Source organism: Podarcis filfolensis, assembly GCF_964270895.1.
Source record: "Podarcis filfolensis genome assembly, chromosome: 17".
NCBI lineage: Eukaryota > Metazoa > Chordata > Lepidosauria > Squamata > Lacertidae > Podarcis > Podarcis filfolensis.
Genome location: NC_139621.1, coordinates 12,351,692 through 12,379,426, shown reverse-complemented (window position 1 = coordinate 12,379,426; position 27,735 = coordinate 12,351,692). Strand labels below are relative to the sequence as shown.

At 45.6% G+C, this 27,735-nt stretch overlaps 1 protein-coding gene across 5 annotated transcripts in view; it reads right to left on the bottom strand.

Moving 5' to 3' along the window:
- Positions 1 to 11,114: 11,114 nt before the first annotated feature.
- The window catches only part of GLIS3 (GLIS family zinc finger 3), a 187,927-nt gene continuing 171,306 nt past the window's right edge, over positions 11,115 to 27,735 (bottom strand). For all 5 annotated transcript variants that reach the window (XM_083593057.1, XM_083593058.1, XM_083593056.1 and 2 more), the window contains 2 exons: positions 21,989 to 22,171; positions 11,115 to 15,332 (listed from right to left, as the gene is read on the bottom strand). In XM_083593057.1, the coding sequence (XP_083449183.1) occupies positions 15,196 to 15,332; positions 21,989 to 22,171 (320 nt within the window). In that variant the 3' untranslated portion in view covers positions 11,115 to 15,195. The remainder of the gene's footprint in view (positions 15,333 to 21,988; positions 22,172 to 27,735) is intronic.

Genomic DNA, 27,735 nt, shown 5'->3' with positions numbered 1-27,735 from the left:
CGTGTTTATTAGACTGCATTATATTATTAACGTCTTATTTATATATATGCATACATTAAATATATAACATTTATTCAGAGATTCATATTCTGTCCTTCTAAGGCATTTGCTTTACCAGAGTAAAGCCCTAAAAAGCCCTAAACAGATCTCACCATATAAAACCTTATCTTCCTGGTGAGAGAAAAACTTGCTAGAACAGGAATGGTTTCCCCAACCAATGGAAAGTGGTGAGGGCAGCAGTCAAGTGAATCTTACGGGGCAAAGGCTTCTCTAATCTGGGTGTGGAGAGAGCCCTTTCTCTCATCCAAAGCAAGCCAGTTGAGCCTCCACTGCAGGCAAAGCCAATGTCAGATTTCGGGGAGGAGGGATTGGGCCCACTGGGCCTTTCTCCTCATCTCCAGGAGAAATGACTCCCTGAGATGCAATTGGTTGTTTAACTGGAGCCCAGCACTCAGGCCTTCTGTCAAATTCAACCTCAAATAACCACATTAGGAGCTGGAATCTGCTCATTCCTGGTAAGAACAACGCCCCAAGAAGGCAACAAAGAGGAATTGTTGGTTGTTTAATCAGCATAATTGTTATCGTTTTTAAAGACACCTCAGAGTTTTTACTTTCCCCTTCCTGTACAATCCAGGCAACACTGATGGATAAGATTTGCACTGAATTATGAAACTCCTTCCACGAGGAGACCTGTGAAGGTGACCACGTTTTCCCACAAGGGCTTTCAGAACCTTCCAGTCTGAGGTGCCAATCAATTGCCAAAGCTCAGCAACAAATGGCAGGTTCCATCTTGCAATCTTTCAAACTTCAGATTGTTTGGATTTCAATTGTGACTCTCTCCTTTTCTATCCTCAGATTCTTTTTAAGGGTTTTGATTTGACATATGCTCCACGATGGGGCTAGCAGGGAATTGCATGAACCAATCCAATCTGATTGTAGCCTCTTTTTTTCTCATGACAGAGGAAGAAAAACCTGCCAGCAATATAACAATTCATAAGCAAGGAAAGATTAACTGTCTGCACAGGATTTGCTTGTCATGTTATCTTTCTTAATCCTGCAGCCTTCAGTGGTCCAGATCTTACAGTTAATGAGATCTGGAGTGTTTAGGTCCACACAGGTTTGATGGAGCTGCTCCAGTTGGTCACAGAAGTGAAAGCCTGGCCAACTGGCTTGTATTGGCTCTTTGGGACATTCTTGGTAAATTCAGGAAAGCACCAGCAACAAGGAATAGCAATCCAATGAGGCAGCAGCTTTGTCTTTTGTTTTCATCCTAGTAAGTTTTTTGAGGCTCTCTGAATTCTCTGCTTGGAGAACAATGTGATGTGCAACATTGAATGTTGGCATCTTAACCACAGACGAAACCCCGAGGCCCACAAAATCATGTCATTAGGAGAAAGCGCCCTGAAAACAAAAACAGCAGTAAATATATTTGACAGGCTCAACTCATTTTGCTTATTTTCTGCTTCCTGTGGGATAAGAGGAAGACTAAAACCTTTTCATGGATTAGAAGTAAGCTCCCGGGTAACCATTGTTGCATTGTAATCTTCTGGCATACCCTGGAAATTCTTTGGAAGTCAGAGCATTTTTTTTTTTTGGTATATTTATCTTGATACAGAATAATTTGTGCAACCTAAACCCACAGCATTTATCTTTTCTTTCTTACACTGTTTTCCAAAAAAAAAAGTAGGAGCTGGATATTTTTAAATTTTTAATCTCTGTTTTCCTTCCCTACAACAACTTTTGTTCTCCTGTCAAAGATAATCGGAGCAGCCCTGCAGTAGGAAATGAATGTCGGAGCATGCAATGACTTAGAGTAAAATTAGGTTCTAAAGAAGTTAGCAGAACCCTTTCTTTCCAAGGCACCTGCAAACAAAGAGGGAGATCTTAATGGGCTTTACTCATGATCTCTTATGGGACGCGGGTGGCGCTGTGGGTTAAACCAAAGAGCCTAGGGCTTGCCGATCAGAAGGTTGGCGGTTCGAATCTCCGTTGTTCAGTCCCTGCTCCTGCCAACCTAGCAGTTCGAAAGCACCTCAAAGTGCAAGTAGATAAATAGGTACTACTCCGGTGGGAAGGTAAACGGCGTTTCCGTGTGCTGCTCTGGTTCGCCAGAAGCGGCTTAGCCATGCTGGCCACATGACCTGGAAGCTGTACTCTGGTTCCCTCAGCCAATAAAGCGAGATGAGTGCCACAACTCCAGAGTCGGCCACGACTGGACCTAATGATCTCTTAGGCCTGTCCTTCAGGCTTTCTGAACCTGGGTCCAAAAGGAGGTCTTCTGGAGATCTCAACACTAGGGAGAGAAGCCCAAGCCTGACTGCCTCAGTTTGGCCAGTATGTGGCTGTGGATACGAAATGCAGCCGTTTGGCACATTGTGATTGATTGATTTGTCTGCTGTCAAATCTTTGAGAAACTCTCCTTGTTCAAAAATACCCCCTTTACCCTTCCCTCTTCAGAATTTAGCAGGGATTGAAGATGATAAAGACACTGATCCAATGGACTTGCGCAACGGATTTTGGCCAAAAGAAGACCTCATGAATAATGCCACATCTGCATGACGCTGCTGCCCACAGATTTAATCATTAGCTACCAGCTGGGAAATGTTGCCAGACCTGTTCCTTGCTGCAGCATTATAAAAGCCTATTCTAGTCATGATGACATTAGGGGACTTCAAACAAGTAAGGTAAGGGAGTATGACTCATAAAAAAGAGCTAATGGGACACAAGCCTTGGTTTTCAGGGGGTGGGGGAAACAGTAGCTAACTGTTGTTATTCTATCCCTCCAGGAAACCTTATAAGCCCACAATATGCTTAAAAGAGTTCTGAAGGCAGAGAGAAGCAAATTGCAAGTGAAAACATCATTTCTCCAAGGCCATCTTCTTGCCTGTAAGCCATTTGGGTGATTCCTGTGAAGGCCAGGAACCCAGTCCAGACACAACTGGCACACTCAAACTGGCCTGAATGGTCTCACGGACACATCCTGACAGTTATGTATTCATGCACACTTGCTTTACTGTATCCTGTCCTCATAAAAACAACCCAGCCTCCTGGTCTGACCTGCTCCCCATCACATCTCCTTCATCATTTGGTTCAGGAAACCTGCAACAGCATTCAGGAGGATGTCCCAGTTTCAGTGGTGTAGGAAGAGGGGTGGGACATGGGTGGTGCTGTGGGTTAAACCACAGAGCCTAGGACTTGCCGATCAGAAGGTCAGGGGTCCCTTTACCTTAGGAAGAGGGGTGCAATGGATGCAGGCCACCCCAGGTGTCATCACTGAGGGGGGTGACAAAATATCAAAAATACGTGTTTTTGAAAAAACAACTCCCGCACCCACCGCACGCCCCTTCCTACGCCACTGCAGGAGCCCCCTCCCCTCGAGTGATTTCCATAGACCAGAAGCATTGTTACCTTCAACTTTGAAGGCAGAGCACAGCCTTTATGGCTGGTAGCCTTTGACAGCCCTCTCCTCCATGAATCTGCCTAATCCAGAGGCGTAGTTGGGTGAGGCGGGGGCACTGGGCGCCACACTGCGGGGCCTGCAGCCTGCCTCAGCCATGCATCTCTCCTGCCTGCAAGTTCTGTGCTGCTTTTTTTGAGCAGTGTGGGGCTTGCGTCTGCCCACTGCCTCAGCCGCCCTACAGCTGAGGGGAGGCTGCGGAGAGGCTCAACGCAGTGCACCCTGCCTTGGCTCACCCAAACCCCATGGGCAGCTAGCCCTGCCCCCATGGGCGGCTCGCTCCATCCCTGGCTGCAGGGCTTGTGCACCGCGATGGGCACCCGAGCGGCTAGCTATGCCTCTACCCAGTTGGGGAGCTATGTAAAACCCTGGTAATAATTTCACATAAGGCATTCTGCTGCCTCCTGCATTCCACATCCAGAATCTGACCAGGCTGGCAACCGAATCTTATTTCAGTGCTGCTGATGGGACAACGCCCTTCACAAGAGCAGAAGGCTAGCTTGGGAGGGACTGTCTCACTCTGTCGAGTGGTAGTGCCCATCCTGATTCCAATTTGATTTTGTGAGAAGACAGTCCTTTAAGAGACTCAGCAAACACACTGGCCCCCATCCCCACCTCCTGCTCATGAGACAGAGGAGTCCCATTGTTCTAGGAACCTTGCACTCATACCTCTGTAATGCTCCTGTTGCATGAGGAGGCCTACTGTAGCAGAACAAATGTTTATCTATTCCAGCATCCTGCCTTCCACAGTGGCCAAGATGCTTCCAGGAAGCCTACCACACAAGCATGAAGAGAGCACTTCCAGGGTTGTTCTGGTCACCTCAGTTTTGCAGCAGGAACATCTAATCCATGTGTAGTGCTTCAATTGAGCAGAAGGTGCTTATCTCTGCCTATCCTTTGAAGACCAAGACTGGGTTTCATCCTAACATTAAACACCCTTGCTTGATGACTGACAGATGGGTCATGTGCTGTTGTGTGTTGTTCAGCAGCAGTGGTGCATCACACAGGGTTGAGTGCTGGGCTTCTGGAACCATGGCTTCTGAATTTCGTCCAGCCTACCTGGGGCAGAAACTATCCATTTGATGCCTGCCACCATCAACATCAAAAGGGACGCGGGTGGCGCTGTGGGTTAAACCACAGAGCCGAGGACTTGCAGATCAGAAGGTCGGCAGTTCGAATCCCCACGACGTGGTGAGTTCCCGTTGCTCAGCCCCTGCTCCTGCCAACCTAGCAGTTTGAAAGCACGTCAAAGTGCAAGTAGATGAATAGGTACTGCTCCGGCGGGAAGGTAAACGGCATTTCCGTGTGCTGCTCTGGTTCGCCAGAAGCGGCTTAGTCATGCTGGCCACATGACCCGGAAGCTGTACGCCGGCTCCCTTGGCCAATAAAGCAAGATGAGTGCTGCAACCCCAGAGTCGGTCACGACTGGACCTAATGGTCAGGGGTCCCTTTACCTTTACCTTACCATCAACAGCTAACATTACATACTATCAGAGCTTTCATATCCTCCCTGCACCCAGCAACTCACTGTTGTCCTGGGAGCAGGGGAAGAGAGCTTAGATATTTTGAGGCACAGATGGGTCAGTACTGGAGAGCTCCATACTGTTTGCCAGGAATAGGATGCATCTTTCATTACTGCAGCACAAGCGCTTGCCTCAGCAACATGGTCCTTCTCCTAGTATGACATTTTTGGCATTTTACAACACTTTAAACTATGCAAAGACTTGAACAAAGAATGTGACCTCTGAAGGAGGTGTGTTATGGCATCATTTCTTCTCCATGCTCCTTTACTCCTCTCTGCCCCCACTGGGCTTGGGTCCACAGCTAGTTAACTTGACTCACCATACAATGCAGCATGCCTGGCATTCCTTCTTACAATTGTCATAATGAATTCTTGGAAACCAGTGGAGCAATGCACATGCTGGTTTTCTGCAAGGCAAAGGCATATCAGCAGGAAACCGGCTGGTTTATTAGGGGACAGAATGTGATCAGAAAGACAACACCCCTGTTGCCCTTTTCAAATGCCTTTTATAGGGAGTTCTTTGGGTCTGCAAACCCCCTCTAAATAGGAAAGGCCGTTAGGAGAACCCTTGCAGATTCTCGGTGGCTTATTTTACCCAAGACAGCTGGGTGAATGATTAATGCTTTGCTGTGTCAGGTGTTCTTTATCGTTTGTCCCTCCCCCCCCCCCAGATAATTAGTTGGAACTTGGTATTCAATAATGCTGCCTTTGTTAAATGCCTGGTAGATGAGGTAAGCCTGCAGAACTGAGGCCAGTGCATTTAGAGCAAAGCCTGCCCTTGTCAGAATTTTCCCCCAAAGTTTGGGGCAGTAGGTGGAAACTTGGTAGGAAAGAGTGAGAAAGTGGAAAAATCTGAGAGACACTTGTTCCTTCTGTAAAGCACACAATATAGAGACATAGCTGGGCTTCCTATTTCAACTTATTCAGTAACAATCTACTTCCACCCGTGGAATCCTAAGAACAAGGCATCCCCACCGAAGAATGGTGGCCTCTCATTGAGCTCCAGATCCTAGGATGGTTTGAAGGAAGCCATGTGTGATGGACAGCAGAGCCAGACAAGAGCCTGGGGATGCAGTGCCTCAGAATTCCACCAGAGGGCTGGGGTCTTGCTCTGATTGGTTACCAGGCCAGAAGGGGGTGGAGCCAGCACTTTGGGAGAGAGAATGAAAGGAGCCATTTCTGATTGGGAGATGGTTGCAGAGAGAGCAGGAGGAAGAGGTGAGACAAAGAGTTGGTTCTCTGTGTGGAACATCCACTCTGAGAGAAAGGAGTCTCTGAGCTTAGATTGGAAGACAGTGTTTAGTGTCTTGGGAGAGAATTCAGACAGCATTGGCTGTACATTCTGCACGGAGCAAAAATGTTTTGTCACCATGTATGACAATTGCTTCCATTTTCCCATTACTTGTTTTATTTCCTATATTCCTTTCATCATTTTGATACAACTAGCACACCAGACCATGGATACAAGGAATATACAGTGGTACCTCAGGTTAAGTACTTAATTCGTTCCGGAGGTCCGTTCTTAACCTGAAACTGTTCTTAACCAGAAGCACCACTTTAGCTAATGGGGCCTTCTGCTGCCGCCGCACCACCAGAGCCCGATTTCTGTTCTTATCCTGACGCAAAGTTCTTAACCTGAAGCACTATTTCTGGCTTAGTGGAGTGTGTAACCTGAAGCGTATGTAACTGGAAGCGTATGTAACCCGAGGTACCACTGTATTGAGAAAACAAGTGGTTTGTTTTGGCTTGCGGGTGTGTATCTGCACTGGCACTCTCTCACAAACGCACAGCAGCAACCATGCATGAGGCTGGTATTTGCTAGTTGCTTCAAAGGTATGCTGAGACGTCTAACAAGGTACAGAGAAAGGAGTTCTTTGTTACAATTTACTAAACTAGCCCATCTCCTTTGTGAATCATTAATGATGCTGATGGCCTGGTAAATTTACTTTGGCTGTAAATCTATAAATGACATGGGAAGATGTGGTAGAATGATTTCCATATCTGACTTCCAAATAGGAACATTTGAGTTGAATGAAAGGTACTAGGAAGAGATAAATTTAAAATCACGGGGGCTGGACTAAAGGTAGCGTCATGTCAGGGATAGAAAAATAAACCTAATTCCCTGTCTTCAGATGCATCAAGAAGAAATTTGACATTAGTTGGGATTAGTTACGATTTCACCCTCACTTCTCCATTAACAAGCCATATCCCTTCCATTCACCCATGTCCCATTTGTCACAAATTGTAACCATTCGGAGCGCTGGTTCTGACTCCTGATTGCCTCCAAAGTGTGCCAGGCCCTGCTGTGAGCACAGCTGGAGCAAACATGTGGAAATGATCTTTGCATGAACTGAACCTGCCATGGAGACTCTATTTGCACAGGAGACATGAATTCCACATTACCTTTGCAATGCATTGGGTCTCCATATTGTAGGAACCAGGATGCTTGTGTATAACCCCACCCCATTTGAATTCCCTTCACAGGGAAATCTAGCATGTTAGGGATTTTGTTGTTGTTTAGTCGTTTAGTCGTGTCCGACTCTTTGTGACCCCAAGAACCAGAGCACACCAGGCACTCCTGTCTTCCACTGCCTCCTGCAGTTTAGTCAAACTCATGCTGGTAGCTTCGAGAACACTGTCCAGCCATCTCATCCTCTGCCGTCCCCTTCTCCTTGTGCCCTCCATCTTTCCCAACATCAGGGTCTTTTCCAGGGAGACTTCTCTTCTCATGAGGTGGCCAAAGTACTGGAGCCTCAGCTTCACGATCTGTCCTTCCAGTGAGCACTCAGGGCTGATTTCCTTCAGAATGGATAGGTTTGATCTTCTTGCAGTCCATGGGATTCTCAAGAGTCTCCTCCAGCACCAGAATTCAAAAGCATCAATTCTTCGGCGATCAGCCTTCTTTATGGTCCAGCTCTCACTTCCATACATCACTACTGGGGAAACCATAGCTTTAACTATACGGACCTTTCTTGGCAAGGTGATGTCTCTACTTTTTAAGATGCTGTCTAGGTTTGGGATAAGATTACATAAACTTTCCCTGACATCAAGCCATCTATGAGGAGGGTAATTTTTGTTGTAGTTTTAACATCTCCCACATTCAATTCAATCACAAACTGGCCTGCCCGTAGTTAATCATGATTGTCTGTTTGTGGAGACTAGGCTAAGATAATCCTTAGACAATCTCAGCTTCCAAATCTGGGTGGCAGGCTTGTTTCAACCAAGGGAGTGGGGGGCATGGCTTGCTGAAGAGTCAAATGGCAGCTTGATTTCCAGTCTCTGTCACCCTTGGGAATACAATCTCCCCGAAGGACTGCAATATTGCTCTTTTCTCCTCTTTCTCAGGACACCTCCTGAAAGGTATTGCTGCAGGGCTTGTGTGACCTGGAAAGTAAATTAGCAAGGCTTGACTGGCAGGAAGCTAGAGCTCCTGGTTACTTGGCGCTCTTGGAGGACCCTTGTGAGGAAACAATGGAAACTCATCTGCACAGCCCACGAGACCGCCTGCTCCATGGAGAAATATCATGGAAAGGCTTTCTTGAATGAAATGGGCTCACCTTTTTCTTCTTCTACAGTGGTACTTTGGGTTAAGTACTTAATTCATTCCGGAGGTCCGTTCTTAACCTGAAAGTGTTCTTAACCTGAAGCACCACTTTAGCTAATGGGGCCTCCTGCTGCCGCCGCGCCACCGGAGCACGATTTCTGTTCTTATCCTGAAGCAAAGTTCTTAACCTGAAGCACTATTTCTGGGTTAGCGGAGTCTGTAACCTGAAGCGTATGTAACCTGAAGCGTATGTAACCCGAGGTACCACTGTATGAGATAACTGTATGCAGCATTGCACTTTGAGTTGTCTCCTGGTTTCCCCCTCCCCTCTGTATTTTCATTTTATTGTTCTATTTTTCTTTTTATTTGTTAAACTAATTATTCTTGCTGCATTTTGCATGTGCTTATGTCAATAACCATTCTATATGAAAAATGACGACGAAGACGATGACAACAACAAAGTTTCTTATTTAAAGGAGAAAAACCAACCAAGGTAGTTCCTTGATTAGGCTGCAATCATATATCCACTTAGGTAAAGGTAAAGGGACCCCTGACCATTAGGTCCAGTCGTGGCCGACTCTGGGGTTGCGGCGTTCATCTCGCTTTATTGGCCAAGGGAGCCAGTGTACAGCTTCCAGGTCATGTGGCCAGCATGACTAAGCCGCTTCTGGCGAACCAGAGCAGCGCACAGAAATGCCATTTGCCTTCCCACCGGAGTGGTACCTATTTATCTACTTGCATTTTTTGGCGTGCTTTCGAACTGCTAGGTTGGCAGGAGCAGGGACCGAGCAACGGGAGCTCACAACATCGTGGGGATTCGAACCGCTGACCTTATGATCGGCAAGTCCTAGGCTCTGTGGTTTAACGCACAGCGCCACCCCAGACAGGAAATCCCACTGAACTAAAACTACCAACACCTACTAGTTATTATGGTTCTATTTTGCCCTCAAGATCAGAGACAGCAGGTGTCCTCTTTGTGACTTTCGATGGGCATCTCCTTGACCACTTTGAGAACAGAATGTGGGACTAGACGGGCTTTGGACTGATCCAGCCAGCAGGACTCTTCCTAGAACCAGTGTGGTGTAGTGGTTAAGAGCGGTGGACGCGTAATCTGGTGAACCGGGTTCGCGTCCCTGCTCCTCCACCTGCAGCTGCTGGGTGACCTTGGGCTAGTCACACTTCTCTGAAGTCTCTCAGTCCCACTCACCTCACAGAGTGTTTGTTTTGGGGGAGGGAGAGAAAGGAGAATGTTAGCTGCTTTGAGACTTCTTAGGGTAGTGATAAAGTGGGATATCAAATCCAAACTCTTCTTCTTCTTCTGTGCCCTTCCCTCAGAGTACACATGTATCAGATTGTATGGTTTGTGCAAATTTGCTTGATGTAAGCGCATCATTCTAGCATATTTGCTTGATGTGAGCACATCATTCTAGCATATTGGTTATAATTTAAACATAAGATTAGATGATTCCCCAAAATACTATATATTTTTCAACAGAGCCATGAGCATTGATAAAAGTGCAAGTTTGATACCAGAACATCTTCTTTTCACTGTGCTGGAAAAAAGCCACAGATTGTAGCATTTATTTATTCTTAAAATATTTCTGTCAACAATGATCTAGCATGCCCTTATTCTGTGGTACAGAACTTAGTGCTGTGGGCCTCTCTGTGTGTGTGTGTGCACGTGCATTTTAAGAGAACACGCCATATGGAACAAAACAGAAACAGAAAAAGTTTTAGTGGACATTGGTAGTGAGTATTAATTAGAGCAATGAAAGCTAATAAAAACTAAATAATATAATTAAGTACACTATTGTGTTTTATGTAGACATTTTTCCAAAGTGTAAGTCATTTAAAAAGGCTTTCAGTTCAGTTTTTCCCCTTCAGTTCCTGCCCTTCCCTCCTGAGTCCAAAATTTATAATTAAATGCAGTCCTAAATATTGGCCCAAAGCAAGGACGTTTTCCCAAATAAGCCTCCAATTTCCTCCTCCCCTTCTCCCAACATGTTCCTAATTATATGAACAAGCTCAACTATTATGGGACCTTCTGGTGAGATTCAATGGTTAGAGAATGCCCCCTCTATTTTTTAGACCAGAACTTGAAAGAAGATTTCCATTTTCATATTGATGTGTTATAGATTTCCAGGTTCACTTTATTTATTTATTTTGTCATGTGCACAAACCCTTCATTTCACTTTTTATACTAAAAAAGGACTTCATGAAACAAAAATAACTTATGATTATATGAAATGTAACTTTAACCAATCACATAACTATACATATTAATAGAAAAAAGATACTCTATTTCTTTTTTTAGGCAATGCAATATGCAACAGATATATGCCAACGATAATAAAATCAGACAGATATACAATATGGTATAAAGGATTCAGCTCTATATAAAGGAGGAACATATATAAATATGTACAACAAAATGTGAGATAGAAAACACGTTTCTGCATACTGTACCATCTACCATCTTCTCCCATAAAAGTGCTTTGCATGAGCAACATTACACAACAAGATGCTCCACTTTGCCTATAAAATGAACACAACACCCTGTTAACTAACCCATCTCTTTGATTTCTGTTCCTTTAAAAAGAAATCTCACATAAAAAGTGCTTGGGTTCTTTTTGCATTCCTTTTTTAAAATGCTGCTATAAAATGGTACAGTCAAAACACAATTAATTACCTTTCTTAAAAAATATATTATAATAATGGAATGAGAAGAACAGTACTAACACGAAAATGCTTCCGCAAGTGACACAAGTAAACCGGAACAATTGACTTCTGATACAAAATTCCTTTTTTGAAGGTACATGTGAACTCCAGTGTACATTTCTTCTGAAGATGGATATAAAGACTCTATCAGAAGTTGACGAAGATGGGCAGCCCCATCTCTTGATTTAGCAGAGCCAGCCTGAGAGAAAATTTGTTTATTATGAAGCCTCCAGTGAGCTTTTACTCTCACATAAGAGTCTAGAGGGTGGCAACGAAGGAGTTAAAACAGCACAAACCTGTAGCGATTTTCTTGTCCTGCAATGATATACCTACTAATGGCTGTGGAGAAACAAGATTCTCTTCTACATGTGTGGGCGTTTTCGCTCTCTTGCACAGAGAAGCCAAGGGGCTATTAAAAGTGCAGTGGGAATTGGTTGCTTATGCAACACCACTTTGCAGTGTTGCCATAGTCCTACTCCGAGAAGAGTGGAAGATGCAAGCTACTGTGCATCTGTATAATGTCTTCTCCTTTCTAAATCTTTACATAAAAATAGTTTATACTGAATCCCTTTAAACAGGCATTATTATCCGGCTAGCAAAAAATCCAAAGCACCATTTTTGTAACACAACAGTCCCCTAGCGAAATAAAATATCCAAGAGTTCAGTAAAGTGCCGCCCTCTTTTCAACAAACCACTTGGAGTACGACAAGATGAGTTGTAGAATCTGCTCATTCTGGGATGCAAGTCAGAGCAGGTGCTTCTAACAGAGCAGTCAATGTGAAACCGCAGACTGCAGAATAGCAGACCCGGTTCTCCCTTGGATCAAGGCAAGCCTGGACTTGAGGATCACTTGGACACCACCACATGGGGACAAAATATAAGCCGCTGTGTCGTCTCCCGAGGAGGAGCAGGGCATGAGACCTTCAAGTCAATGGGACTTACTTCTGAGTAGATATGTAAAGGACTGTAGTGTAAGAAACAAAATGACCCCATAAGATCATGGAAGCCCATACAGAAGCACACAAGACACATCTCGAATAAAGATCCATTACGTGAGAGAGGATGCATTAAGCTCCTGCTCTTCAAAATGTGGTCAGGAGCCTCCTGCTCATTCTGCAGAGAACAGCCCTGGATCTCTGCCCCAAATCCTGCCCTTAGGACACTATAGCATTTTCAGTTAAAATGAGCCTATGCTTGTAGAGGTAACAGATGTAATTTGGGTCCTGGCTGAAGACATCTGGTCTTTCTTGGACCCCCAAACTCAAGGGTACAATGACTGAGTCTTGACTAATATTTAAGCTGTCCAGCACAATCATTTGCGGATTGTCACAGAATTTTCCAAAGACTAAAACTGTAAGTCTTCACAGAATGGTTGGAATCTTCCCTTCTTTTTCCAGATGTTAAGCCCAGATTCAAAGGTCCCCACCTGCACCCAGGGACCTGCTTCTGTCTCTAGTCACTGTGTTGATTTGTCTGGCAAAATGGGGGATTCAGGAATCTGTTCTCCATCCATCGAATAGGAAGTGACTGGCCCTGTCAAAGCCGACCATTTTTCATGGGCGGCATGTATAGACCTGATCCAGCACGGATTGGATTTGCCATAAACCACGAGGGTTCATCTTGACTGAAGTTTCTAAGCACCGCCCACTGATTTTTCTCCCACTGTATGTTACATCACTTCTAGACTTTTCCAGCTGCATCCAGGGGCACCAGCTTGGGGGCGGGGCTTGGCACCCCCAAAGTTTCAAGGATGGGGCCGGGGCCCCTCAATATCACACAGCGACGTTTGCACACTGTATGATGTGCTCAACACATCAGCGGGACAAGCCCAAACGCCTGGCCACATGCCTCTGTCTTGTGCTGTGTCAAGTTCACTTATTTTTTTGCAGGGCAGAGACCAGGAATTCCACATCAAAACAAGACTGAAAGGACCCCACCCTCTGAGTGTAGGATATTTTTATATCCCATAGCTGGTTAAGGTGCATTCAGGATCTGATTTGGCAAGGGAAACTAAACAGAGATCCCTCTTGTGGGAATGGGGAGTCAGGGCTTGGCTTTCATAACCGCAGGGAATAGCTTTAGCATGTGGCTTCAGTATACCCATAATTGTACAATTATGTCTGGTTTAAAACTGATTAATTTTTCAAAATAATGATTTAGCTTTTGGAAGTCTGCTTCACCATTTCAAAAACTCTTCTCTTTATCCTCGCTAAAAATTAAGTGCATCAATTCCTTTGGCTCTTGGCATAGTCACATTTTGTTCCTCTGCGGTAACACGCTATTAACAAGAAAAACACACATTTAGAAATTGCTGAAATGCTTTGGCCCCAATACGAATGGCCCACAATACACATTGCATAAAGAAGTCTGCCATTTTAATTATATAATAATGTAACCATGACAAAGGCCACATCTTGACCATGAAAATTCATTTTCTACTGCCCACACAGGCTCATAACTATACAACAAAGAATTACCAGCTACGTGAATTATTTTGGGATGCATTAAAAACATGGCATGTCGTTTTTATTTTTGTAAGAAAAAGTAAGTAGAAAGAAGAGGAAAGGAATGCATAGATTTAAAAATGATTGAAATACTAACATACCATATTTACAGCAGATGGAATTATAATAGCCCTTTCCATAGAATCTTCTAGAATGTATGAGGGACAATGCCAGGAAGGTACTCACTTGCAGAATATGCTGGGTTGAACGACATGGGACACAATAAACCTGTGACCAAATGGAGGGGCAACTTGGATCAAGGCTACCATGCTGGCAGGGAGAAGTACAAGCCTTCTCCCAATTTTATGTTTCTTCTATGGAAACTCTTCTTTCCCTGAGGCTGCTGTTAGCTGGAAGGGGGTGAAAAGAAAGGCTTCTTCACTGTACCTGTCTGCCCCCCCATAGCAAAAAAGCAAAACACAAGGTTTGGGAGGGGTGGGCTTCCATTGGAGAAAGCTTAGCACTCTTCCCCCAGAATAACAGCACCATCTGAAATCACCCCCAGCCACCAGATTAAAGAAGGGATACTGGGAGATCTACTACAGCATGTGAAGTCTGAACCCAACACTTGTGGGACCCAGCAAGGTAGTGTTGAAACCCTTACTTCTCTGGCAACAATAGTGAATACACCTTCTTTATGTTGACTTCAAGACCCAATGAATCTTGCTGGAAACACCTTCAAATATTTGCAAACATTCCCAGGGAACTTCTGTTCTTCATGGGGAACATCTAATCTAAATATGTGTGGTTTTTTGAAAAGAACCTTCCATACAGAATTCTACACATGGAATATAAAAATTAAATTATAAAGCATTATTCAATATCAACTGAGATTAACTCTCTCCAATGAAGGACTGCTAAGACACCACAAACAACTGTCTCTCTTTCAGCTAATACAGTTAATACTGTGTTGTTAAAGAGGACTGATGTTCCCAAATTCCAAAAAGACAGTGGAATGGTGCTGCCTCCAGCTCCAGTTGGTGCCTCAAAAACCGCTCCTTGTCTTCAGCCCTGCAAGGCTGTGTGCTGGGCCTGCAAAGCACCAAACAAGCTCATTATGCAAGGCACTTTTGCTTTTTCCAAAAAAGTTGTTGCAAGTTTCTACAGAGTCCTTTCAGAGGGTTTCCAAAAACTGTGGTGAAAATTTCAACAATTCATCTAGAAATATAAGAAGCGGTGGTTTTCTTATTCGTTCCCTTTGAAAAGAGGTTTTACCACAAAAAAAAGACTGAATTAAAAAAGCAGTTGCTCACACTTCAGCAGGTAAGTTTCAACCAGAATCTTCCCTCTTATATTTATTAGCTGCATCTGTGATGGTCAATGCTATCTGGTAGTGTTTCCTTCGTTTCTTGGGTAATACACTCAGCACTTGAACTGACCACAAAAAGATGGTCCGTGATAGAGTGGTTCCGATAGGGATTAGATGCAGGAGTGTAGCTTTTTCCCCTCCTCAGCCTTCAGTGTAAACTGAAGAAAGTTGACTCGGGCAACGATCTACAGCATTTATTTGAAGGAAACTGGAGTCCTCAATTCCATTGCGCAATGAATCACCAAATATCTCTGTAGAGCCTGATGGAAGATCATAAACTGAGAAGAGAAGGTGAAAATGAAGAAATTTTGTACATCAAATAGACTGAACTGGAAGAAATTTGGGTACGTTGCACAGTAGAAATCTGGGCATAATTACATGTTGCATGCAAACACAGGATTCCTCTTGTGTATTTTCAGAGAGGAAAACATATATGGAGCACTGCAGAAGATAAAGCTGTTTGGGAGGCAATCTGCAGCAGAGAGTGGTTGGCAGGGCAAGGGTTAAGCGCCCTTTCCCTTTCCCGCCAGCCTCCTCTCCCCCGCAAATCTTCTTTTCTACACACAAAACAGTCTTCAGGCTCTCAGTATTCACTGCACCTGCTGCTTATCTGCTCAATTAGCTTTGAGATTTATTAGTAAATGCCATAATTTCCTGACATTTCCTTATGAACATTGGTGAATCTTACTATTATCAAATATCTAGCTAAAAAGCACAGGCTAGGTTTGTAAATGATTCGGGGTAATATTGTGGACTGTAGCACAAAGAACTTATATACCATATTGGCCCGAATATAAGCCACACCCTTTTTCCAAATTCCGACCGTGAAAAGTTGAAGTGTGGCTTAAATTCGTGACCTTACAAAAATGGGCTTTTACAATTAATAATAATAATAATAAATTTTATTTATACCCCACCCTCCTTGGCCAGAGTCAGGCTCAGGGTGGCTAACACCAGTAAAATTACAATAGAAACATAAGGAGGGGGGAGAAAAAAACCCAATTTAAAATACAGGTTAAAATGCAATTTAAAATGCAGCCTCATTTTAAAAGTAGCCCATAGATCAAAATCATAAGGGGAGGGAAGACATCATAGCTGTCAACCTTTCCCTTTTCTTGTGAGGAATCTTATTCGGAATAAGGGAATTTCCCTTTAAAAAAGGGAAACGTTGACAGCCATGGGAAGACATAAGGGTCAGGCTGAGTCCAAACCAAAGGCCAGGTGGAACAGCTCTGTCTTGCTGGCCCTGTGGAAAAATGTCAAGTCCCGCAGGGCCCTAGTCTCTTGTGACAGAGCATTCCACCAAGTTGGGGCCAGTACTGAAAAGGCCCTGGCCCTATTTGAGACCAATCTAACCACCTTGAGACTTGGGACCTCCAAGGTGTTGTCATTTGTGGACCTTAAGGTCCTCTGCGGGGCATACCAGGAGAGGCGGTCCTGTAGGTACGTGGGTCCTAGGCCGCATAGGGCTTTAAAGGTCAAAACCACCACCTTGAACCTGGCTCCATACTCCACCAGGAGCCAGTGCAGCTGGTATAGCACTGGGTGAATGTGATCCTGCAGAAAGGACCCCGTAAGGAGTCTCGCTGCGGCATTCTGCACCTGCTGGCGTTTCTGGGTCAGCTTCAAGAGCAGCCCCGCGTAGAGCGAGTTACAATAATGGGGCCTGGAGGTGACCGTTGCATGGATCACTGTGGCCAGATCAGGGCGAGAAAGGTAAGGGACCAACTGCTTAATATGGCGGAGATGGAAAAATGCCACCTTCGCTGTGGCTGCAACCTGTGCCTCCATGGAAAGGGAGCTCTTGACAGAAGGCGCTGGCACTAATTGAGCCCCCTGCAAGAGATGAGATTTGGCCCCCCCCCAACCCCATGTCGCCCCAACCCAGCCAGAAGACCTCTGTCTTCGAATAATAATAATAATAATAATAATAATTTATTATTTATACCCCGCCCATCTGGCTGGGCCTCCCCAGCCACTCTGGGCGGCTTCCATAAAAACCAAAAATACAATAAAATATCACACGTTAAAAACTTCCCTGAACAGGGCTGCCTTAAGATGTCTTCTGAATGTCAGGTAGTTGTTTATCGCTTTGACATCTGCTGGAAGGGCGTTCCACAGGGCGGGCGCCACTACCGAGAAGGCCCTCTGCCTGGTTCCCTGTAGCATTGCTTCTCGCAATGAGGGAACCGCCAGAAGGCCCTCGGCGCTGGACCTCAGCGTCCGGGCAGAATAATGGGGGTGGAGACGCTCCTTCAGGTATACTGGACCGAGGCCGTTTAGGGCTTTAAAGGTCAGCACCAACACTTTGAATTGTGCTCGGAAACGTACTGGGAGCCAATGTAGGTCTTTCAAGACCGGTGTTATATGGTCTCGGCGGCCGCCCCCAGTCACCAGTCTAGCTGCCGCATTCTGGATTAGTTGTAGTTTCCGAGTCACCTTCAAAGGTAGCCCCACGTAGAGTGCATTGCAGTAGTCCAAGCGGGAGATAACCAGAGCATGCACCACTCTGGCGAGACAGTCCGCAGGCAGATAGGGTCTCAGCCTACGTACCAGATGGAGCTGGTAAACAGCTGCCCTGGACACAGATTTGACCTGTGCCTCCATGGACAGCTGTGAGTCCAAAATGACTCCCAGGCTGCGCACCTGGTCCTTCAGGGGCACAGTTACCCCATTCAGGACCAGGGAATCCTCCACACCTGCCCGCCTCCTGTCCCCCAAAAACAGTACTTCTGTCTTGTCAGGATTCAACCTCAATCTGTTAGCCGCCATCCATCCTCCAACTGCTTCCAGACACTCACACAGGACCTTCACCGCCCTCACTGGTTCTGATTTGAAAGAGAGGTAGAGCTGGGTATCATCCGCATACTGATGAACACCCAGCCCAAACCTCCTGATGATCTCTCCCAGCGGCTGCATGTAAATGTTGAAAAGCATGGGGGAGAGGACAGAACCCTGAGGCACCCCACAAGTGAGAGCCCAGGGGTCTGAACACTCATCCCCCACCACCACTTTCTGAACACGGCCCAGGAGGAAGGAGCGGAACCACTGTATGACAGTGCCTCCAGCTCCCAACCCCTGAAGACGGTCCAGAAGGATGTTATGGTCGATGGTATCAAACGCCGCTGAGAGATCCAGCAGAACTAGGAAACAGCTCTCACCTTTGTCCCTAGCCCGCCGGAGATCATCAACCAGTGCGACCAAGGCAGTTTCAGTCCCATGATGAGGCCTGAATCCCGACTGGAAGGGATCCAAATGGTCCGCTTCTTCCAGGCGTGCCTGGAGTTGTTCGGCAACCGCTCGCTCAATCACCTTGCCCAAGAATGGAAGATTTGAGACTGGGCGATAGTTGGCCATCGTGGCCGCATCTAAAGATGGTTTTTTAAGAAGCGGTTTAATAACCGCCTCTTTCAGCGGGTCTGGGAAGGCTCCCTCACGGAGGGAAGCATTCACCACCCCACGAAGCCCATCGCCCAGTCCTTCCCGGCTAGCTTTTATAAGCCAGGATGGGCAAGGATCCAGGAGACAGGTGGTTGGTTTCACTCGTCCAAGCAGCCTGTCCACATCCTCGGAGGTAACAGATTGGAATTGATCCCACTCAACTTGACTAGACAGAACTCTAGCACTCTCCCGCCCCGGCCCTGCTCCCACGGTGGAGTCTACTTCTTCCCGAATCTGAGCGATTTTATCTGCAAAAAACTTTGCAAAATCATTGCAGGAGAACATGTGGCCCGTACTGGGCCCTGATGTTGCAGGTGGTTCCGCTAAATTGTGAACCACCTGAAAAAGTCTCCTGCTGCTGTTTTCTGCAGATGCAATAGAGGCGGCGAAGAAATTCTTCTTCGCCGTCGCTATCGCCACTTGGTAGGCTCGACGTTGAGCTCTAACCTGTGTCCGGTCAGATTCGGAATGAGTTATCCGCCACCGGCGCTCTAGCCGTCTCAACGATTGTTTTATTGCCCTCAGATCCGTGGAAAACCACGGGGCTGTCCGGGCTCCATGCAATCGGAGAGGGCGCTTCGGAGCCAAACAGTCAATAGCCCTGGTTAGCTCCACATTCCAGCGGGCCACCAGGGAATCAGCTGAAAGGCCATCAACATGGGATAAAGCATCCCCTACCACTCTCTGGAAACCATTTGGATCCATTAAGTGGCGGGGGCGGACCATCCGAATTGGTCCCACCTCCCTGCAGAGGGGATGGGTCGCAGAGAAGTCCAGTTGCACCAGGAAGTGATCTGACCATGGCACTTCTTTCGTTTCACTTTTACTTAGTGTCAGATCACCAACATCCATAGAGGTAAACACCAGGTCCAAGGCATGTCCACGGCTATGGGTTGGGCCAGACTTATTCAGGGACAGCCCCATGGAGGCCATGCTTTCCACGAAGTCCCGAGCGGCCCCTTGTAAGGTCGTGTCGGCATGGATGTTAAAATCCCCTAGGACGACCAAGCTAGGTGTCTCCAGGAGAACATCCGCCACGACCTGAAGCAGCTCAGGCAGGGAATCCTTGGTGCAGCGGGGAGGTCGGTACACCAAAAGGAATCCTGTACTGCCCCTATTGCCCAACTTCCAGAACATGCACTCGGAAAACTGGGTCTTCCCAATAGGACGCCTGGTGCAAACTAATGACTTCCTAAAAATCACTGCAACCCCCCCTCCCCGCCCACATGACCTGGGTTGCTGTGCGTAAGAGAAACCTGGTGGACAAGCAGCGGCAAGGACAGGCCCATCTGCTTCATCCAACCAAGTCTCTGTTACACATGCCAGGTCAAGTCCTCCATCCATGATCAAGTCATGGATGGCAGTGGTCTTATGAATCATTGACCTGGCATTGCACAGCAGCACCTTCAGGTCATGTGGGTATCCCTTGCTGATTCTAGTATCTAGAAGGATTGAACTTCAACCGGCTCCCACGCAGCCATTTCATATATGGTAAAATGGATCAAAAAAATGTTTCCTTGCTGATTTGTGAGGTCAAGACTGTTCATTTGCCATTGACGGGTGTGAGTGCCTGCGGAATTGTAGCGACTGAATAGCGATTTGAGAGACTTGTATGGTCACTTTTAGGGGCTTGCAAGATCAAAGGCTTAAATGGCCTTGGACTTACAATTCCACCAACCACAGCAATTTTCAGCCTGTAACCCAATTTTAAGGGAGCGGCTTATATTTGGGTTTTGTCTTTTTTCCTTTCCCCCCTTGAAATTTAAAGGTGTGGCTTATTTGTGGGTGTCAGGGAACTGCCATCGGCTCAGGGGCGAGAGGGGAAAAGCCGGATGGATTACAGAGAGCCCCCCAAGATCGTGGGAAGCAGCTCATCCTCAGTGGAGGAGAGTAACGACGCCTCCAGTGGAGAGGAGCTTCAGGGCTCGGAGGAGGCGAGGCAGTGCCAGGACACCTTGCCTGGGCAAAGCGGGGAGGAGAGAGGTCCTCCGTTACCCACGCCCTCCCTGCGCAGTAGGCTTCCGCGCCGGGAGGGGAGGCGCAGATTGGGTGTCAAGAAACTACTCTGCTGGGGAAGGTTTAAGGACCGCCCACTCACAGATTCTGCCAGTGAATGAGCGAGCCACGGAATAGTGGCGCTCTGCATGGTCAGTGGCATAGCGTGGGTTGTCAGCACCCGGGGCAAGGCAAGTAATTTGCGCCCCCTAACCCGTGGATTTTAGCAGGGGCAGAGAGCTGCGAGTGCGAGCGCGCCCCCCCCGATGTTGCGCCTGGTGCGGACGGCCCCCCCTGCACCCCCCATGCTACGCCACTGTGCATGGTGAAGGGTTTTTGGCACCAATAATGAGGCTTTACAGCAGACCAGGGAGGCATTTGCCTGATTGCTCTCGAGTAACCCCCTGATATCCTTACAGCGGGTGTGGCCAATATGTTACGCAATGGAGAGCTGGCCTGGTGTAGTGGCCAATCGGAGAGTCCATGGGGAGGCCTGAACTCCCGGGATCGCCTTCAAGCAAGCCCCACTTCCTCAGCCCCAGCCCTCTCATTGCAAGATGGGGAATTATCCTGCTGGCTTTCCTCACAACACAACTTTGAGGTTCACCACTGGATGATGAACAGGAAGCGCTTTGAAGACTTTAAAGGGCTACACAGATGTTAAACATTATTATGCATGAAGGAGTATTTTATTTATTATTACTTATTTATTAATAACATTTATGAACTACATTTCAAACAGCACCTGCCTGTTCACATTTTTGGCAAGTCACCAAAGGCCCAGTAGCCAAGTTTTCTATACAGACCTATGAACCAGTCCTAAGACACAGGTGCTCAGTGTTAAAAGGCTGCAACGGAAGAACTGCGTTCTTTTTTTCTATCCATTTCTGTCTTTGGCCTGTTAGAGGCCCAGTCTAGACTGGATTAAGGGACAGAAACGGCCGATTTTCTTCACAGATGAAAATCTGTTACATGGTGAAAGAGCAGATGGGAATTCTCAGAGATTTGTTTTAAAAGAAACAAATGTTTACAGCTAGCTGTGCAATCCAGTTTAAAGCTGGCAAGGTTACAAATTTACTGAGAACCACTTCACAGGTTACCAAATTCCTATGCAACAAATTATTTAAGAAGGAAGACTACAAAATTGTCACAACTGGCTGTTCATTTCTCAGTATCTTACGTGCAAGTTGCAATTCATTACTGACATGTGGAACCAGATTGATATCCTACAAGGTGTGATAATGTTTGAATTGACCCCAGGTATTCTTAATAAAGGTCCAAAATGCCTCCGATAAGGTCTAGACTAGGGAGGAGTGTTGATGTAGGGGGATTATGGTGTACAGCATTACAAAATGAGATTCAAATGGGTGTTGGGGATCAGTACACACTTTGGAAACATAGAATACCCTTTCCAGAAAAGAACTCATGAAACTAAGAGCTCTAGAAAGATTTACCACAGAGTGCACCTTTAACTAACACGACCACAGTAGGGGTTTACCTGTAATGCCAGAATGCGCTGAAAATGCTCTGTGGAAAACATCAAAACCTGCCTGACCCACAGATGTGGGTACAAGACAGTCTTCAAAAGGCGGGACCATATTACAAGTTCCGCCATGTTGCAAATTTCTCTGATTGTCGGCATAATGTGGGGAACAGAATGTCTGCAGCTGCCCATAAACACCTAGAAAGAGAAAAGACATAGAAATAGATCAAACTCATTTTCTGTATTTACACCAGTTTCATTAGAAACTTCTCTTTGACGTCGCTTTTCCAGGAAGCTTTGGCAATATATTTCCGACTATTTTAAAGCTGTGCTGTCAAGTCCTTAAAGCAAGTGCCACCATAGTAATTAATTGTCTTGGCATTTTCATGTGAATTTTCTCTTAAAAATCGTATTTGCTAGACCTTCTTTAACCTTTAGAAAGTTGCGCTTCTCCTGAGTATCTTTTGTCTAATTACACAAATTCAGCCTTGATGAGAAAAATGGAGAGACACACAAAAACCAAGGCTATGCAGAAGTTTAAACCACAGCTATGCTTCTCTTAGTCCTAGGCAGTTAAATTGCAGCCCTGAATCCCTAAATTTTCTGAATTCTAGCACTGTTCTGTGAAATGAAGTAATAGTAATCTGTTGTGTACCATATCCTGAGTCCTGAGCAAAAAGAAAGATTAGTTTTTGGTGAACACAAAAAGTCTCTAGAGAAAAGAGAGAAGGGATTATAAATATTCTTTAAAATTGTACTTTATATATGAAGCAATGTCCTCAATCTAGTCCTCAATAGATTTGGGTAAAGCTTGAAAAAATGCATATAATGTTTTACTATTAAACTGTATTGGAAGGTGGGGAAATTAGTGCTTCGAAAATAATAGGCAAAGGGTGATAATTATACATTTATAATTTTACATTCTTGTGTCTTGGGAGAGAGGGACATATTTTGTTCCATGACTCATACTTTTTAACACTGGGCAATCTTGTGTAAATCAGCACTCCTCCCAGAGCATTTGGGATTTAGAATAGGGCATTGTGAGAAGTTCTAAACCAAGAAGGAGTGTGGAACAATGTCAAAGAACATTTTCAGCCCGGCTTTGCCTAAGTCTTGCCAGCTGGCTTCACATACCAGAGATGGAAATAGCTGTTTCTGGTAACTGCTGTGACTCAGCTGTAAACTCTCACAGTGCGGCCACGGCTGGTTGGGACAGCAGTTATTTTTAAGAACGCTTTTCAAGTATGCACAAAGCGCCATTGAGAGTAATGAGCTAAAAACTGTTTTGGAAAGTTGTTGTTTTCTATTATTTTACTATGGCCACTCTTCTTCTTAAATGTCAGCATAGAGCAAGAGAGGGGAGATCTGTTGCAAATAGCCAGTGCAGTTGGCAAACCAGTTCATTTAGACAAAGAAGGTAGCTTATTTTCCTAAAGGAAAAAGAGGTAAGAAAGGTAAAAGCATTAGGACTGACGAGAGTTGTAGTGCCTTGTCCCTCTGTTGACATCTTCATGGGTACACAGATGGATGTTTCCATATGCAAGTTTGTGTGCCTCAATCTACCAATGACTGCTTCAGCTTTAAGCCTTTGAAACTTATTTCCCTCCACACTTGTGGGTGGCCTTGATGGGATCCATTTGTGTTGTGTGTTGTGGTCCCCTCCCTCAATTAGTACCTCTCTGTCCACCACAAGTTCAAGAAACCTGAGGTTAGTTGTAGGCATGCGTACAGCATGCACCTTTCCTTGCCTTTATTTGTTTTTGAAACACAGGTTTTGCATGAAAGAGCAGTAGAAAACAAAAAGGAAGGAAGGAAGGAAGGAAGGAAGGAAGGAAGGAAGGAAGGAAGGAAGGAAGGAAGGTTGCTACTCCCAGTCAGGCAAGCCTTCGGAACTGCTTGCCTGAAAAGCTGCTACAGTGGTACCTCGGGTTACATACACTTCAGGTTACATACGCTTCAGGTTACAGACTCCGCTAACCCATAAATAGTGCTTCAGGTTAATAACTTAGCTTCAGGATGAGAACAGAAATCGTGCTCTGGCGGCGCGGCGGCAGCAGGAGGCCCCATTAGCTAAAGTGGTGCTTCAGGTTAAGAACAGTTTCAGGTTAAGTACGGACCTCTGGAACGAATTAACTACTTAACCCGAGGTACCACTGTACTTCCCTTTTCCTTTCACACCTCCTGTACCTGCAAGGGCAAGTTTTATTTTCTCTTAAAACATAGCTGTCTTGTGCAAGAGCAGTTCTGCTGTTTTAAAAATACAAGTGCCAAAACAGCAAGAACTGATGGAAAGGGGCAGGCTGCATCCTCTCCTTTGGGCAGGTTGGTAACACACATGTAAAGAAGTCTATCAGCACAATACAGTTCAGTACATCTACAGTCCGCTAATTTGTGGTTTTATTTTTTATTTTCTTCCGCTATTGGATTATCTGCAGGGTGTGTGTGTGTGTGTGTTTGTAGGCTGCCACTTGGATGAGGACGTCATGTTGACACCATTAAAAGAGATAAATCCACATTAAACTCCAGGGTGGATGAGCCCTTAGTTGCTATGAGAAGTCTGGGGAGAAGTTCTCCCTGGCTGTGCTGAACTTACTCTGCAATGCCTGAGTCCTTCCTCAGTGCACTGAGGGGAGCCCGATTTGGAGGCACAAGATGAAGGCACAAAACCCTTCTCTGTTGTCAAGATTACAAAATGTGATATTCTTTAAGAAAAATTTGCTCTTTTGTGCACATGAGTGGAGGTTTGTGGAAGGAAGGTGGGGAGATACACAAATGTCCAGGAAAATAAGGATTGAACTATTATTGAACCAGCACAGTGTGCCTGCTGTGTTGTGCTCCAAGTAAGATCACTATATCAGCACAGGATTATGGTATGGTGCCACCAGAAATCAGGTGTTAGCACTGTGAATGAAGCTTTTGTATGACATATAGCTGGTCTGCAACGGTCACTGTAAAACAGCAGCTATCCTATATTATATCCTAGAAACATTGTTGTTATCCAAATAGTTACATGCAGTACATGCAGCTCATGTTTGCTTGCTACATATATTCTGTAATAGAATGGCAACAAGCAGACAGAATTTGACCCATTTGTGAACACAGACTGTTGTTAGAGCAACAAAAGCCAATCTGTGTACAGTGGTACCTCGGGTTAAGTACTTAATTCATTCTGGAGGTCCGTTCTTAACCTGAAACTGTTCTTAACCAGAAGCACCACTTCTGGTGGTGGGACTTCCCGCTGCTGCCGCACCACCAGAGTACGATTTCTGTTCTCATCCTGAAGCAAAGTTCTTAACCCGAGGTACTATTTCTGGGTTAGTGGAGTCTGTAACCTGAAGCATATGTAGCCTGAAGCATATGTAATCCGAGGTACCACTGTATACTTGAAGCTCATGAACAAGGGAAGGATGCCCAAAGGCTAGTTGGACGAAGAACCGTGACTATGGAAGCCAACCAGTCCGGTATTACAGCAGAAATGCAGTTCAGATGAGGCTCTGGAACTGGGGACTAGCTTAGCTCAGTTATCTTCTATGCCTTCGGTAGGTTGTAAATATGGCAAAACCAAAGGAATAACAAAAAAGCTGCAATAAATGCAGAACAATTCATCTACCTAAGAACACAGCCTGTGCTGTCTTCATATCACCCCAAAGCACTTATGAGCTTGAGATGCTGATAAATGCTGCATCCAAAGTGCTAGCTTTCAAAACGAAGTAAAATCAAAAGTGAATGGCAGCGGGAAATGTACCGGTAGCTAAGTATGGCAAGAGAAAGATGCAAGGAAGCTTGGCTGTGAAGCAAGGCCCATTATTGTGTTGTCTTGCAACAACCCCCAGACAGCGTGTAAACGCTGCATTTTTTTTGTAGTCAATAACCCTTCAGTCCTTGGGTCCTCTGCAAGATAAAAAAGGTAAAGGGACCCCTGACCATTAGGTCCAGTCGTGACCGACTCTGGGGTTGCAGCGCTCATCTCACTTTATTGGCCGAGGGAGCCGGCGTACAGCTTCCGGGTCATGTGGCCAGCATGACTAAGCCGCTTCTGGCGAACCAGAGCAGCACACGGAAATGCCGTTTACCTTCCCGCCAGAGCGGTACCTATTTATCTACTTGTACTTTGATGTGCTTTCGAACTGCTAGGTGGGCAGGAGCAGGGATCTAACAACGGGAGCTCACCCCGTCGCGGGGATTAGAACCGCTGACCTTCTGATCGGCAAGTTCTAGGCTCTGTGGTTTAACCCACAGCGCCACCCACGTCCCTTCCTCTGCAAGATAAAAAAAACCTCTGCAAGATATCCAGTGATTTTTTTTTTTAAAAAACCCCTAGGACACGTTAAAGGCACTTCTCAGACAATGCTAACATTCCAAAGAGTCTCCACATTCACTCCCTACAAGACTATGAACTGGCTCCCAGATGGCTTGATGCATCTAATCCAAGACAACCAATATTATCTTTTATTGTATTTCTTCTATTTAACATGCCAACCTCATTACTGGTAAGCCAGATGTTCTTGATCTCCCCCAACTTTAAGTAATCACCACCCATCCCTGTTTGGATTTATTTGATACCATTAATTACTCTTCCACTTTCGAAGGCAAATCCCAGCTGCAAACAGAAGAATTGTAAAACACAGGGTGTCAGAAGTACTCTAGGGCACAGAGACTCAATAGAAGCATTTATTCTATCTTACGTGTAAAAAAAAAAGTGCTTATTTTCTTTTCAAGCGTGTTTTCAAGTGCCACAGCCAAAGATCAATGGTTTCTAGATAGAAAGCAATAATAAGTATTTCGTTTCACCACATGCTCCTATCTATCTACACACACACTTGTGGGAGAGAGAGATGAGTCGGTGTAAGTTGACTGGTGAATATGTGCAGACAGAGATGATGTGCACATTCATATAAATCAAGGGGTGGAGAACATTTATTTGACTGAGGGCCATAGTCACTCAGGCATATGTTAGGGCTGCATGTGGATAACGGGAGGAGCCAGAGCCAAACATGGGCGGAGCCATTCTTTCCCCCGCAGATCTCCTCCCTCTCCAGTGGGACTTTGGTAGAGAGATAAATCACTCCAGTCAGAGGTCTGAACTGATCATTAGAGCTGATCGGAGAGCTGTTTGACTGCTTCATCCTTCCTCTGCTTTCTCCACTTCCCCTCCCTCCAGTCCTCTCCTCCTGCCCACATTCTCTCCTTCCAGGCATTGTGTCATTGGGTGATTGACTGAAAGGCAGTCTTGGCCTCCTGTCAAACTTATCTCGTGGGGATGGGAGGTGGGGAGATCAGGAACTGCCCACCAGCAACATCTAATTCCCCTCCCCTGTGATAGACTCATATACAGTGGTACTTCGGTTTAAGAACAGCACTGTTTACGAACTCCGCAAAATCAGAAGTAGTGTCCTGGTTTGCGAACTTTACCTTGGTCTAAGAACGGAAGCCGAATGGTGAAAGGGCATTGGCACTGGGAGGCCTCATTAGGGAAAGCGCACCTCAGTTTAAGAACGGTTTTGGTTTAAGAACGGACTTCTGGAACGGATTAAGTACATAAACTGAGGTACCACTGTAGTCTGCTCAACTTCTGGTTCTTCTGATTGGTCTGGAAGATCAGAGGTCTTTGTTTGGCTTTTTGTGGTGGTGGTGGTTAATATTTCCCTTTCCTTTTCATCCACAAACCTTTGCACTTCTGTATACCTAGGAAGTCCGCCATGTATGTGGGAACCACTCCCTTGTTTTTTGGGGGGCCCTGCTTTGATTCCAAACTAAGTTCA